The 15310-nt window shown below is 57.7% G+C and overlaps 2 protein-coding genes across 2 annotated transcripts in view; both read left to right on the plus strand.

Annotated features, from left to right (window-relative positions):
- The window catches only part of cebpg (CCAAT enhancer binding protein gamma), a 2967-nt gene extending 1857 nt beyond the window's left edge, over positions 1-1110 (plus strand). The window contains exons 2-3 of the mRNA XM_019893248.1: positions 118-658; positions 1050-1110. Coding sequence (XP_019748807.1) covers positions 118-615 — 498 coding nt within the window. The 3' untranslated portion in view covers positions 616-658; positions 1050-1110. The remainder of the gene's footprint in view (positions 1-117; positions 659-1049) is intronic.
- Positions 1111-5960: 4850 nt separating this feature from the next.
- fhod1 (formin homology 2 domain containing 1) overlaps positions 5961-15310 on the plus strand; it is a 14498-nt gene continuing 5148 nt past the window's right edge. The window contains 18 exon segments of the mRNA XM_019893234.1: positions 5961-6196; positions 9067-9173; positions 10187-10251; positions 11533-11600; positions 11677-11782; positions 11852-11946; positions 12046-12157; positions 12247-12485; positions 12622-12917; positions 13103-13234; positions 13318-13359; positions 13495-13515; positions 13721-13774; positions 14210-14367; positions 14465-14500; positions 14531-14650; positions 14729-14907; positions 14988-15310. Of these exon segments, the coding sequence (XP_019748793.1) occupies positions 6032-6196; positions 9067-9173; positions 10187-10251; positions 11533-11600; positions 11677-11782; positions 11852-11946; positions 12046-12157; positions 12247-12485; positions 12622-12917; positions 13103-13234; positions 13318-13359; positions 13495-13515; positions 13721-13774; positions 14210-14367; positions 14465-14500; positions 14531-14650; positions 14729-14907; positions 14988-15310 (2318 nt within the window). The 5' untranslated portion in view covers positions 5961-6031.

The raw sequence follows: 15310 nt of genomic DNA on the forward strand, positions 1-15310 counted from the left end.
CCACCCATTAGCCTTTTCCCCCCCCCCCCCCCGCCCTCAAGTAAGGCATTTACCGGCATCCGTGTTGACTTTGGAAAAGAAGGATCGTGATTTTCTGACGGCGTTGTGGTCCCTCAGGTGCCCGTCTTCACCCGCCGGTCAGCGGTCACACAAATGAGCCGGCCGTCGCAGCCTAAAGTCACGTCATCGGACCCCAACGGCGTGAGCGTCATCCAGAGTCAGAGCCGCGCCTCGGCCGCCCCCGCCCTGCCGCAGCAGGTCCCTCAGCTGGTGCCCGCCCAGCCGTCGTCCCCGGGCGGCAAGGCCGCCGCCCCCGGCAAGATGAAGAAGGCGCCGGCGGACAAGGACAGCGACGAGTACCGTCAGCGGCGCGAGCGAAACAACCTGGCGGTGAAGAAGAGTCGCCAGCGCAGCAAGCAGAAGGCCATGGACACGCAGCAGAGGGTCAACCAGCTCAAGGAGGAGAACGAGCGTCTGGAGGCCAAAATCAAGCTGCTCAGCAAAGAGCTGAGCGTGCTCAAAGACCTCTTCCTGGAGCACGCCCACAACCTGGCCGACAACGTGCAGCCTCCCTCCGGGAACCCCGACGCCAGCCCCGCCCCCAACAACCAGTGAGCCGGCCGCTCGCCTCGCCGCCGCCTTCGTCCGCCGGCAACCAGACACCGTGGGCCGAGGCGCGGCGGGACCGAGCCGCCCACTTTTCAACGCGTCTCCCCGTCGCCAAACTTTTCACGCGTGAGCTCCGCGCTTCCTTTCGTCTCGGTTCCTGTTCCTGCCGGCGAACGTTTCGACACCTGTCGGCAGGTTGGTCTCGATGCCGGTGTCGAGGCGGCCCTCGGCTCGTCGCGCCCGATTCCCGTTCTTGACTCGAGGTTCTCCAAGTCGGACCGGAGGCGTAGCGTCTGCGCTTTTGGCTCCATCCGGGTTTTGACCCGAGATCCTTCGAGACCCGTCGAGCGCTTGGATTTGGGAGTTTCGGCTCGTGAGCCGAGATTCCGCGGCGTCGACGCCTAACTCTCGTCTCGGGACCCGAAGGCTCTTGCGCTTCGGACTCTCAAGTCTTGGCTCCGCCCCCCTCGCTTCTCCATCCTCTCGATTCTGGTTCTCGACGGAAACGCGGTCAGCTCTTGAGTCCGGTCGCTGGATTCTTGAAGCGGAACTGTGGACTTTTGACTCCGGGCTTTCGATTCTCCTCTCGAGCCTTTCTCCTCTTCCTTCGGGATGTTCGACTCGAGTGTGTGAACTCCAGGCTCTTGGTGGCACACGTTAACTCTCGACACGGGTTCTTTTGACCGCGGACTCCCGACTCTTGAGTCCGGTCTCTCGACTCAAGGCGCTCCTGAGCGTCGACTCCAGACCGATGACTGCCGAGTCTTGAGCCAACGCTGTCTGTGTTGTTGATGACGCCCGACTCTTGACCGGGATACGGTCAGCGCTGTGAGGTGATTCCGGAATGAACATTCTGGATTCTCAACCGTTGACGATGGACGCCCGACTCTCGACTCTTCGTTCTAGGTTCTGGGATCTCAACTCCAGCGTCGTCATTTGAGACCCCGTAATGGCGCTCTTTCTCTCTCCTTTGTGGACTTTGCCCTCGAAACGCCGATCCCGGATTCCGAACTCTTGGGCTCTTGAGCGCGTGTTCGCGTTTTTCATGGCTTGGGCTAAGAGTTGATGTTAACTGGCATGCTTGGCATCACGCTGAACATGCGGTCACTGTTCCAAACCTCCGTTAAATTTCAGTTTATTAGCATGTTCTCCCTAGCATGGCTAATGCTAAAGTTTATTAGCATGTTCCTTCCCCCTGAAAATGTCTCACGTTAAATGTTCATGAGCATGTTCTTTTCCCTAGCATGGCTAACACTAAATATGATGTGGTGTCTTTTGGGTTTTTTAGTTTTGTGGCAACGGCGTGACAGGCTCGGTTACGATGGCTTCCACTTGACTTTGTTTGATGCTGCGCTCCTTGCAGATCCTCGTCAGGCTTTCATCAAATGAAACGTGCTCAAATTAGACCAACAACATCCAATCTTATTTATTGAGGCAATTGGAAAGAAGATTTTTTTTCTCATTGATCTTTTTGTGCTCTTGAGTGAAACGATAATAAAATCCTGTTGGGTGGACATTTGCATAGTTTTGAATGAATGTATTTTTGTGGGAGTCGAGTCTGTTCGAATCCGGGGTCCGACATGACTGGAAGTTGTTTCCCAAGTCGCGTGGTCATTGTCACGCGTCACGCGGCGTTGCCAACAAACAAAGAAAAAGTGGACTCGAAACCCAAGACTTACGACTCTCCCCTCTCGAGTCTTTTGACTTTGGGCTCGACACTTTTCTTTGCAGTGTCTGAACTCCCCAAGAGTTTTGATTGAAGGCTCTTGACCGTAGACCCTTTTGATTCGATGCCCTTAACTTCTCCCGATTCCAGACTTTCAGCCTTTAGATTCCACACTCGACTGTTTGGGGTACGAGAGTCGTTTGGCCTTTTAACCCTTGACGTCATCGGCGATCATTTCACAAATGCAATTTGTGTCTGTAACTTCGTGTCTTTTTTTTATGCTAGGTCAAAGGCAAGGCCCGGGGGCCAGATCTGGCCCGCCACATCATTTTATGTGGCCCGCGAAAGCAATGAAAACATGGCAAATTCCATGAAGCTTGCTAAAATATGGACCAAAATTTCAAATTCTCACATGTAATAAATGAGAGAGACGTTGTAAGCATTTTTTTGTTGCCAAACACCCCATTACAATCACTTAAACAATCGTTCCCGAAACTATTTTTCTTGACTTCTTGATATGATTTTAATCATAATGGCCGTCCAAGGAAAATGGGACCTAAAATGTGCCCCGCGACAAAAAGGACTTTGAAACCCCTGCGCTAGGTAAAGCTGGCAATATTCGCCATTGCGCCATGACGTCAATTCGGAAAAACCGAGGAAAACTCATTTTGGGAACAGGGCCGTCCTTGGCCGTGTTGCCGAGGGAGCGGCACCTTTTCATCTCTCCTTGGCCCGGTGATGTCATTCAACCGAGGGGAAGGAAAGGTGGTGAAACCATTCCGAGATTGGACTTTTCCGAGAGCGCCGCCCCGTCTGACGATTCCACATCGGAAGTTGTCTTCCCAGGTGAGACGGTGGTCTTGACAGGAACGTCCAAAGTGGTCATACACACCTTCACAATAAAAGTCTGCCAATCATTGAAACGGGCAAACAAAAATGCCCAACGCGCGTTGGAGAGGAAATATTCAAGGCGCGCAGTCCTTCGCGCTCCCGATAGGCTCACCGGGCCAGGGGGCGGGGCTAGCCTTTCCGCGTCTTTGGTGTGCTCTATCGGCAAACTCCAGGAACCCGATAACACAATCGCTTCACGCACACGCATGAAACACATTGGCGCGCACGCTCTCTTGTTTGAGGTCACGTGGGCTCGAGGTCACCCAGTGTGCGTGTTTGCTTCGTCCGCGCGGATGCGTTCGGTTCCAACGTGCGCACGGATGCCGTCTGGGGTCGAGCGATGTGTGCGGAGGGTGAACGTGCGTCCGGGGGGGGGGGGGGGGGGGGGGGCGGGGGGGGGGGGGGGGGGGGGGGGGGGGGGGGGGGGGGGGGGGGGGGGGGGGGGGGGGGGGGGGGGGGGGGGGGGGGGGGCGTTGGAGAATTGTTCTCGTCGTTCATCTTGTCCGTCTCGTTGTTTGCCAGAAGAATGGAGGCAAATGTCACCTCGCCCGAGGGGGGGGGGTTAACCTCTGTCCTGGTCGAGTGGGGTGTCTAGACCCCCCCGCAGACGGCGAGCGCAGCGCTCTCGGCCAAAGTGTCGACTCGGCTCGCAGGTCAAAGGTCATGTCCTCGGAGTCTCTTGCGTGGCCTTTGCGAGCCGCAGTCAATCACGTCGCGTCTGCCTTTGGAATGCTGCAAACTTGGAAAGTTACGATGCCGCCGCGCGTTTGAATGAGCCCGAAGTGCCCTCTGCTGACCGGAGAAAATGAAAAAGAAGCATTTCCAACACGGAGCTTTTTGGAAATGCGGCGCTGTCCTCGCACAAGAAGGTCGACGTTCGTTTTGACTCGAATGATAAAAGTTGCAAGGACATCACGAAAAGCTTGGCTGCGCGAGGGAAAACATTTCAATGGACCTTTGAGAGTCGGCTTGCTTCACCGGCGGACTTGGACGCCGGGATCCATTTCGGCGTTCGGCAACTCCGAGACTCCAGTTGAATGTCTACGTTTTTTTTTTATTTTTTATAATATCACAACTTAATGTTGTACGCAGTCCCACACGTGCCATAAAAATACGACTTCAAGCCCAAGGCAAATTTTTTTTTTTTGACAGGTCACGTGTGGGCTGCATCGAAACGACGTCCTCACGTGACCAGTTTGTGTGCCACGAGATTTGTCTAAGTTGATTGAATGTGCAGCCCGTGATGGTGCAGTCGTGGTTAGTTCCCTGCGGTGTGGCCGCAGCAATCCTCGTTCGAATTCTGGTGCAATGACCATTTCCTCTCCTCCCACATTTCCGAAAACATGCACGACAGGCTGATGGAACACTCCAAATTGTCCCTGGGTGTGAGTGTGAGCGCGGATGGTTGTTCGTCTCTGCGTGCCCTGCGATGGGCTGGCGACCGGTTCAGGGTGTCCCCCGCCTACTGCCCGAAGACGGCCGAGATAGGCCGCGGCGCGCCCCGCGACCCTTGTGAGGACAAAGCGGTCCAGATAACGGATGGATGGATTTCAAGCGCGCCGAACCCCCGAAGAGGCAGTGTAATGGACTGACCGCAAGAGGACGCTCTCGTGTAACTTTAGACCTTGGATTTGACGGCCCCCCCCCCCCACCACTCCCAAATGTTTGATTGAAATTTTTATGGTGAACATTTCGATTAGTTGATAAGTATCAAAATAAATCACCGCCCCAAATGAAACCAAACAAAAACGTCTTGAAGAAAACATAAGGATGAATAAACTTCTTTCATCCATCCATCCATCCATCCGTTTTCGAATCCTCTTTCGCTACGAGGGTCGCGGGCGTGTTGTCTTCGAGCAGATAGGCGGGGTACAGCCTGAACCGATTGCCAGCCAATCGCAGGGCACACAGAGACAAACGACCATCCGTGCTCACACTCACACCGAAGGACAATTTCGAGCGTTCCATTAACCTGCCATGCATGTTTGGGGAATGTAGGGGAAAAAAAAACGGAGGAGCCGGAGAAAACTCATGCAGGAAGGCCAGAGCCAAATTCGAGCCCACGACCTCTATGCTGTTCAGACATTCCCTTTATTTCTAAACCTTAAATGATTCACGAGGTTTGCTGGAGGTTAAAATGTTTTTCTGATTAAGATTAAGATATTCTTTATTTGTCTCACACTGGGGAAATTTACAGTCTACAGCTGGGGTGGGCAATCCCAGTCGTGGAGGGCCGCTATCCTGCATGTTTTCCATCTGTCCCTTCTCCAACACACCTGATTCAAATGATCAGATCATCAGCAAGCTCTGTCGAGGCCTGAACAATTGAATCAGGTGTGTTGCAACAGGGACAGATGGAAAACGTGGAGGATAGCGGCCCTCCAGGACTGGGATTGCCCACCCCTGGTCTACAGCAGCAAATTTGGGGGGTAGAAAGAAGATAAACAAAGTGTTGTTTGCAAGCACAAAATAAATGTAGATGAAGAGAGCTGTACACAGTTCAAGATAAGTGCAATATATATATATATATATATATATATATATATATACTGTATGTCCGTGGTCTCACGTTTTTTTTTTGGGGGGGGGGTTGGGGCGTGTGTTGGGGACGATCCTTTTTGCCTTAGGCATCAATGTGTTCGCTCCCACGTGACAGGAAGTGACGCACAGGAGCGCACGGGAACACGTGGAGCTCCAAAATGGATTTGTTTTTTCATGCCCCTCAGTTTTTATTTTGAAGGGCCAACGCGGAAGTCGTTGCTCTTCGTGCATTCGGCTTGTTTGGAGCTCAGTTTAAAGGCGCCGGTGTGAGCGGGCGTGGCGTCATTTTCCAATGTTGGAGCTCGCGCGGCCCACACGTCGAGTATGTCTGTGGTCACTTGCCGGGTCCAGTTCCTACTGGACCAGGATCCTTTCATCTGTACCAACTTTCCGGAACCTCGGCGGCCCCCCTCGCTGGACTTGGACGAGAACGCGGCGCTCAATCAACTCCTTCCGGTCGTACACAAGCTGCTGGACGCGCCCCTAAAGGTGAGCGAGGCAGGTGGCGACGTCAGCCTTCGCCGAATTCCGTTGACAAATGACGTCGTTGAGCGTGGCTTCGCCGCAGCCGACGCGCGCGTCCCCGTTGCGCGCGCCAGGTGCCTCATTCCGGCAAAGAAACCATCGAGAACCAATTCGGCTTCACGTTGAAATCCGTACGTCACCTCTTTTTGTGTCCAAAGACCAAAACGAAACACTCAAGTTGTCAAAAGGCGCTCCCTTCACACCTTCAACTTGCGCTTTTTTTCAAAGGAGTCTGCTTTCTTTTCATCATCGCGAGAACGAAATCGTGAAGACAACAAGTTAACCGCGGTGTCATTCAAAATGAGGGAAAACGCAACTTTTCAAAAATGCATCTCTCGCTGTGCGTAAAAAACCCACAGGCACGAACCCACTTCTCGCTCCGAGAAGGAGTTTTGCTTCTGACTTGATTTGAGGAGCAATTATTTGTACTACAACGATGAATGAACATATTGTTTCCTTTTTTTCCCCATCTAGTTTTTATTTTGTATATCAGGGCGGTCGTCCGGTTAGCGCGTCGACCTCACAGTGCAGAGGTACCGGGTTCGATTCCAGCTCCGGCCTTCCTGTGTGGAGTTTGCATCTTCTCCCTGCGTGGGATTTCTCCGGGTACTCCGGTTTCCTCCCACGTTCCGAAAACATGCGCGGCAGGCTGATTGAACACTCTAAATTGTCCCGAGGTGTGAGTGTGAGCGCGGACGGTTGTTCGTCTCTGCCTGCGATTGGCTGGCAAGCGGTTCAGGGTGTCCCCCGCCCACTGCCCGAAGACAGACGGGACAAGCTCCAGTGCCCCCCGCCACCCTTGTGAGGATAAGCGGATTGGAAAATGGATGGATGGATATTCTCTATTGTGAAAACAAACAAATGACATTGTCACGATTGAATATATTGTCCAAAAATACTTTGAGCCGTAAAGGCCACGCCTCCTGGCTCGAATGTAGGGACACTCATTCCAGCGATACCCCTGGAAAGAGCTGGAATCAAGGAACAAAACGGTGTCTCGATGTTGTGAATATGTTCAGAGCGAAGGAAGTTGTGACATTTGAAAGGCTGGAAAAGCGGACAAAAATGTCGGCAGCTTCCTCCGTTGTTCCACTGGAATGGCCCGCGACCGAGCCTCTGAGGGCAGTGGTGAGGGATCGGGTGTCACTTTGCCTGTCGACTCAAACTCTCTCAATTAGTTGCGAAAAGGAACGAGAGGAAAAGTCACTGAAATCTCCCCAGTTTGGGCAAAGGTTCCGAAGCCGTTTCCAAGACGGCGCGGCTTCGGCGAACCGCCGTCAGAGCCGCGATCCCCAAAAGTGGCGACGGTGGCAACCGTTCCCAGGGGTGGTCGGCCAGCTCAAATGGTTGCCAAAAAACCCAAACAAAGCTCAAACAAGACCCAAAGAACTCTGGACCTGGCTGGTCTCAGTCCAGGTCAGCGTTCAGCGTTCACGACACTAGCTCGGGCCCAAAATGGCATCCATGGGAGGCGAACGCCAGCGCCGTCTGTCCAAAAAGAACAAAAAAGGCTCGTCTCGCCTTTGCCAAAAGACATCTTGATGATCCTCAAGACTTTTGGAAAAACATTCCGCGGGCCGAGGACATTTTCAATTTCATCAAAATGGTTTGATGAACGGAATCCCGCGTGCGCGGGATCATCATGCAAAGAAAACAGGAAGGAGGCAACGACTTTTTCCACCGCGAGCGAAGTCGCGCCGAGCTTGCCTGGGAAAGCGGCGAGGACGGGCGACCGTTGGCCATGGACGCGTCGTCGCTTCAAAGCCGGATCGGGTTGATTTCAGCGTCTCGGCTTCTGAAATTTGGAACGGCTTTGCGGCGGCGCGTGTCAAGTCTCGCTGGCCGGATGCTGACCGTTGGCTCTCGCCGTCAGCGGCACGCCAACCCGCTTGTTTGGGACCGTCGCAGCAGATTGGCAACGGCTTCCAAATCTTTGATTCTTACTTGAGTTCAGTTTTTTTTTTTTTCCAGGCGCAAAATCGGAAACTTTGACTCGCAAGCCGCAATACGAAAGCGCTTCTTTGGAGCGGTGCGCACGCACGCCGGCGCGAGCGCGCTTTGTGGCGCGTCACGCCGCGCGCCGGCGCCAACTTGCGTTTTGAAGTGTCTGGAATGTTGGCATTTGGGTTACAAATGTGGAGGATGCTGCAATTCTCTTCCTCGAGTGTGCGCGCCCGCCAGCGGTTTTGTGTGTGCGTGTTGTGTTGAGTTGGTGTAAAGGTGTGTATGGGGTTGGCGTTCCCGCTTGTGTGTGTCTTTTGTGTCTTGTCTTGTCTTGTATTCAGTTTGTCAAAATGCGTCTCTCTGCATTTGGTGTTCGTGTACGTGTGTGATGATTTTTGGCGTACTTCAGAACGGCGGCTGCCGTGCGCTGCGGGGAAGGAAAGGGGCGGGGCTTGCAAAGAGCGTGCGCACGTGTCGATAAGAGCGCCGTCTTCCTGCGACAGGAAGACCTTCTCCGCCGCCGCGATGCGTCCGAACTTCGAGCCGGGCGCCCGGGCCTTTTATTGTGAAAGGGTGTTTGCGCTCCTCGCAGAATGCGAACGGACCGGTCGACTCGCACCGGCCGTTCGCGGCCACGCCCACGGGAGCCGCCGCGACGCGCGTTTGTGTACGCGCTTGTTTTTTGCGCGTGTGTGGACGTGCACAAGCGGAGGAGGGTGGGGGGGGCGCAACTGAGCCCAGGTGATGACTTGGCGCGGCAAAACAAGAAACCTCCTCATTTGCGTCGGCATCCACCCGTTCGCACTTTCCCGATTTGGCCCAACAATTTTCATTTCAGTGTGTGTGTGTGTGTGTGTGTGTGTGTGTGTGTGTGTGTGTGTGTGTGTCAGTTGGAGGAGTGCACGTTGCAGGTGTGTCCTCAGGGCAACTACTTGGACTTGGATCTGTCTCTGGCGGAGCAGCGTGACGAGCTGGAGAACTTCTACCAGGATGTCGCGTAAGAGGCCGTCGCCGCGGCAACCGCTGGCTATCTGCACGGCCAAAGCCTTAAAAGGGGAAGTCAACCCCCACGTTTGTGCTGTAAGCGCATCCCAACGCGGCCTTCCGTTCGCGGAAGCGGCAAAGCGCGGCCGTTTGGAAGCGTCGGGTGCGGGGGGGCTGCCGCTTGCTGACGACTGCAAATGACATGACGGTTACGGTCGCTCAGCTAACTACCGATCACCCCTTTCCCGGCTTGGGTCACGTGAGCCGAGGCCGCCCGGCACCGCCGCGTCCCCAAAGACTTGCTCCTCCGGCCTCGAAAGAAAGCGTCCTTCTTTCGCTTGGTTCCCTCAGTCCCCCCCCACCCCTCCCCCCTTTCCACATTTATCCAAGTTTCCATGCCCTCATCCTGGCACGCTGGCGTCATGACACATTTTTAGAACGTGCGTTGCCCTTGGATCAACACACGCATACTCAAGAAGTATCGAGTTCGCAGTTTGGGGCGCACGCGCAAGACTCGAATTTCATCACTCCCGCACACGAAAGCACCTTCTGGCGTTTGGATTGGAGACGCGCATCCGCTCGGTCGCAGTTGCGCGTGCTCAAGGAGCCGCTCGCCGAGACGCGCGTTGAAAGGAGCGTCGAGTCGAGCAACTCCGCCGTGCTGCCCGCTTTGTTTGAATCGGCCGCGTCGGAGGAGGGAAACGTGGAAAACGGGCGGGATGCCGGCCGGCCCCCCTGAGCGCCCGCGGCACCCACCCCTCTTCGCGTTCATCCTTTGCAACCGCGCCCGTTCAAGATTCGTTGTCGTTCGCAGTCGACCTGGGCCCGCATCCAACAGGGTTCCCACAGGTCCTTAAAGTTCATAAAAATCCATAAAAAATGAAGTTGTAAAATTATGTGCAGGGGGCAGGGGGATCGTCTCACGGCCACTTGGCATTTTTACACGCCGCGTGACGTCTCGTTCGCCGTGACGATTGCCCCCCCGCGTGTTGTCATCGGTGCAATATGCCTTGTGTCTGTTTCCAGGAACGGGAAGAAGCCCCTCTTGACGCTGAGGACGCATTTGTCCGTGCGGGTCCACGCCATCCTGGGTAATTGTCACTTTTTTCGCTTTCGCCGAGCCGGTTGCCGACCCGATGCCGAGTTGCCGTACGCCCTCGCCGCAGTCAGGTCGGCCGGAACTTCGGCCGCGTTCTCGCTCGCCACGCCTTCCGCGCGTGACCTTTGCGCGTCAGCGGCTCGAGTCGCCGCTTTCCCCACGTTTTTCCGCGGGACGGGACGTCAGCCTCGCGCTCGCTCCCATTCGACGGACGACGTCGAACTCGGTGGCGTCGCCCGGTCGGGTTGACTTTGGGGACCGTCGGCGAGTCGCGCGACGCTCGTGACTGTGATGCGGCCGGCGGCCTCTCGGTTTCCTGACGCTCATTTTTTTGTTTTTGCTGATGAGGCCAATTTTGGTTTCTGTCGACAGCCACAACTTTTAGTCGGCTTCTCCGCTCTCTTTTTTTTTTGTGGGGGTTGGGGGGGGGGGGTTCAAATGGACTTCTTCCTTCTTCTCCTTCTTCTTTTTTTTTCCTTTTTGCCTCTAACAGGAAATACCAGGCTAACTTTATCAGGACCGCTTCCTGTCTCCGCACAACACGCTGTGTGTGCGTGCGTGCGTGTCGGCATCCTGTGTGACACGCTCTCGAGCGGTCAGCTGTTACGAGTTGGCGTCACAAAAGCGTTTTGGAACTTTTGAATGTGTCACAATGATGATGACTTGCTCCCGGCTGGGTGTGGCTGATCAAAGTTGTTTCAATTCATTTGGATGGCTTTCCACAGCGGATTTGTTCTCGATTTAAAAAGAAAAAAAAAAAAAGACACTTCAAATGCTCTGCTTTCGTTGAGTTTTTGGTGTCCGGTTTTGTTTTTCGACGCAGGATTTCTTGTGTGCAGGGTGAAAAAGAAAAAAACGTCACTGGAAGGACATTAAAAAAAAAGTCCAATGCAGCTGATATGAGTCTGCAGACTTCAGTGCGCGTGCGCGTGCGCGGGCCAGCCAGAGCAAGACGCGAGGCCAGTTTTCTTTTGCGCACGTGGATTGATCAAACTGACGGTCAGGCGCGCCGTGCGCAGCGTTAGCATCTTGGCGACCAAAGCTTGACGAGATGGACCGACGCTTGCGCTGGAGCGCGCGGCTCGGGCGGGGTCGGTGAAAGGCGTGCGGTCGGGGAATCGGCGACCGGCGCCCGACTCCCCGAGCGCAAACCGCGAACGCGGGCTCAGCCTCAGCGGGGCGTATCGGCTGGCTGAGAAGCGCGTCGGGAAGGGTGCGGTGACGCCGTTGCCGCGGCGACGTGAACTTCCCCTTTCTCGGCCTCGTCTCGCAGAGAAGTTGTACAACAGTCACGGCCCGGAGCTGCGCCGCTCGCTCTTCTCGCTCAAGCAGCTCTTCCAGGTAAGGCAGCGCTGCCGCCGCCGGCGCCCGCTCCCGCGAGGTCACGGCCGCGTCACCCGTCGCCTTGTCGCCGCAGGACGACAAGGACCTGGTCCCAGAGTTCGTGGCGTCCGAGGGATTGTCGTGCTTGGTCAAAGTCGGAGCCGAGGCCGACCACAACTACCAGAACTACATCCTCAGAGGTTGCGCCCGCCCGCCGCGACCGCGCCACCCTCGCCGTCCGCTCACGCCCTCTCTCCGCCCGCCCTCAGCTCTGAGTCAGATCATGTTGTTCGTGGACGGCATGAATGGCGTCATCAACCACGGCGAAACCCTGGAGTGGCTCTACACCTTGACGGGGAGTCAGGTCAGTGGCGCCGCGCGCCGAGACCGTCAAGCGCCCGCGAGCGGTCGCCGCGGCGACGGGAGAGCCAGCCGAGCATTGCCGCGCTCTGTCCGCCTTCAGTCTCGCCTGCTGGTCAAGACGTCTCTCAAGCTCCTCATCGTCTTCGTGGAATACAAAGAGTCCAACAGCCCGCCGCTCATCCGCGCCGTCAACGCCGTGGACGCCCGCAGAGGTACGCGCGCGCCGCTCCTTTCCCCACGCGCCCTTGCGTTTTCGACCCGGGCCGCCGCCGCCGTCATCCAAACTGCCCTTGCGGGTTAGGTGCCAAGCCGTGGTCGTACGTGATGGACATCCTCCACGAGAGGACGGCCTGCGACTGCGAGCTCCTGGTCTTCGCCATGACCTTGGTCAACAAAACTCTGGCGGCGCTTCCCGACCAGGATTCCTTCTACGACGTCACCGACTGCCTGGAGAGCCTCGAGATGGAGGACGTGGTCCGCAGGAACCTCGGCGACGTGGCCGCCGAGCCGGACCTCAGGGCGCAGTTCGCCATCTACGAGGTAGCGCGCGCGCGGGGCGAAAGGCGGCTCGGCAGATGTCGTTTTGAAAGCCGTCGTCGCGCAACGGTTTTCAATCGAGGTGGTGGGCTTTTTCCCCTCGGGGGGTGTGAGCTACATGCGAGTGCTCGGTGTGCAGAGCGCGTTGCGTCACGAGGACGGCGACACCCTGGACCCGCCCCCTCACGTGCGAAAAGAGCGTCGCAAGACGGCCGCCGGCGAGCAGGAAGGCCGCAGGAGCGGGCGCTCGTCTGACCGGAACGCGGCCGAGCCCGCGGCGCCCTCGGCCGGCTCCTCCCCTTGCGCGTCGCCCGCCTCCACCTCGGACCCCGGCAGCGCCGCCTCCAGCCCCTCGGGGTCGCTCCGGGGCTCTCCCACTCCTCCGCGGCCCCCCCTCCGCCCCGACGACGACGGCGCAAAGACGCCGCCCGGCCCGTAAGCGCTCGTCTTCCTCGGCCCTTTGCCGCCGTCAACCCCAAAAATTGTCGGGCCGTCGACGACTTCTTCTCCTTCTGGCGCACCCGGCTTTCTTTCTTCCTTTCTCTGGTTTTGTCGGGTCTTGTAACTTTGGGCGTCCCCCCCCCCCCCCCCCCCCCTTCTGGTCTTTCCCGTGCGGGCAGGAGTCGCTCTTTCCTCAGCCACCACATGTCCTCTTTGGGTCTGAGCAGGAAGGCCAGGATCTTCTCCGAGGCCGGCAGCCGCCAAGGCCGGGACGCGCCGACCGTCTCCGGGGACGCGGCCGCTTCCTGCAGGTCTGCGCCGAGCGACCGCGCGACCGCGATCCGTTGTCGGCCGTTCCGCTCGCTCGCTTCTCACGCGGGCGCCGTGTGCGCAGGTCCCCTTCGGATCATTCCGGCGTCAACAAGACATCTTTCAAGTGAGTAGCCCGCCTCGATCGCGAGGTGAGCGGGGCTTATGTTGCCGTGGCAACGGCGATGCACAAGTCGAACGCCCTCGCTTCCGGTCGCGCCGCTTCAAAACTTTTGTCTGCGCTCTTTCTTTCCTCACGCAGCGAGGATGACGTTTTCCACTGGTGAGTAGGCAGGCGCCTTCTTCCTTCCCCCCCCCCTCCCTACTTCCTGGTTTGCGACCTCATCGGTTTTGTCGTCCGCCGCTCTCGGGTGATGGTCTCGTGTTGTTCTGCGGGCCCGTTTGTGCCGCGTGACGGTGACGTGCTCATGTCATGCGTTCGCTCGCGTGTTGTGTCTCGTCTTGTGTGTGCGCGCGCGTCTCTGCAGCCCGGACGAGCGGAACGTCAACGCGGACGACAAGCCCGTTCTCAGGAGGTTTGAGTAAGTCCAGCGGCTGAAGCCGTGCATGCTGGGAGCTGCTTTTGTGCGCGTGCCCCCCCCCCCCTTGCAACCAGTCTGTGTGGGTCACTTCCAGTTTGTACTTGTGTTTTTATTGCCATCTTATGGATGTGTGTGTGTGTGTGTGTGTGTGTGTGTTTTGCAAACGTGCATCTTGTGCGTGCCGCCTTGCCGGTGATGGACAAATTGGGTGACGGCTAATCGGCGGTGCGGGTTTGTTGCTCTCGGAGTGCTTTGAAATCAAGCGCGTTTTCCTCCCGCCCCCGTTTGCTCCCGCTTTCCAAAGGAAAAGGCGGACAGACCCTTGACGCAGTAACCAGGGAAACGCTGACCGTCGCCGCCTGAGCCTTTTGAGCGCTCCGAGGGCGCAGCGGCCCGGTCGGGCCGCAGTTAACGCTTGACTCCGCCCCCTCGCAGAGACACCTTCCTACGCAGTTTGGCCGCCACCCAATGGGAGAAGAAGAGGCGGAGTCAACACCTGAGCCGCGCCGAGCGGTCCTCGTCCGAGGACGTGGTCGCACGGGGACCCGCGCCGGAGGAGGACGCCCGGCAAAATGGAGGACTCGCGGCCAACGGTGCCTTTGCCTCTTCACGCACGCTAACAAGATGCCGGTGGGGGAAAAAAAAAAAAAGTCCTGATTGGCGTGCGTGCGTGCGTGTATGTCGACACAGAGGTGGCGCGTGACCCGGGTGACCCCCCCGCCCCGCAGCACCAGTCGAGCGCGTCGCGTGACGTGCTTTCGGGCGGCATCCGGCGTCAAGTCAGCACGCTGTCCGATGACAGAAAGTTCTTTCTGGACATGCTCTTCTCCAAAACGCCCCCCGACGGCGCTCCGGGAGACGAGCGCGCGCTGCCCGGTGAGGCCACGCCCCCGCACGATGACCTCATTGATGACCGCCGACGACTTGAAGCGCCCTCTTTGTTTTCCCTCCCAGGCGACGGCTCGACGGAAGCTCGGCGGGGGGCCCGCGTGCTGGAGCGCCTGTCCAGCCTCCAGGCGCTGTCGGCCGAGTCCGCCGCTCCCGGCGAGAGCGGCGCCTCCCGCCGGGCCGAGCTGGAAGGGCTGGAAGGCTCCGCCCAGGCGGCGCGGGCGAGACTGGCCGAAGAGCAACAGGTCGGGAGATGTCGGAACGTCGCCGCCTGCCGGGAAAAGCTTTGCCCGCGCGAGATTGCCTCTTGTGCTCGTGTGTCCAGAGGCGTTACGTGCGTCAGCAGAGCAGCGTGGATGCGGAGAGCCCCGCCCACCGCCTGGAGAGCACCCAGATGACCCCGCTGCCGCCCGGTGGGCCGGGGGACGCGTGGGACCACCTTCAGCCGAGCGGCGCCAGCCTCCGTATCAAAGACTTGGACTTCTCGGACCTCCTGGACGAGGAGGACATCGACGTCCTGGACGTGGACGCCTCGGACTCGGCCTCTTCCCGCCTTTCGGCGCCGCCGCCCCTCGCCGGCGCCCCGGCTCCTCCTCCGCCGCCGCCCCTCCCCGGCGCGCCGGCTCCTCCTCCTCCTCCGCCGTTGCC

The sequence above is a fragment of the Hippocampus comes genome, unplaced genomic scaffold (genome assembly GCF_001891065.2).
Source record: "Hippocampus comes isolate QL1 unplaced genomic scaffold, H_comes_QL1_v1.1 scaffold378, whole genome shotgun sequence".
Lineage (NCBI taxonomy): Eukaryota > Metazoa > Chordata > Actinopteri > Syngnathiformes > Syngnathidae > Hippocampus > Hippocampus comes.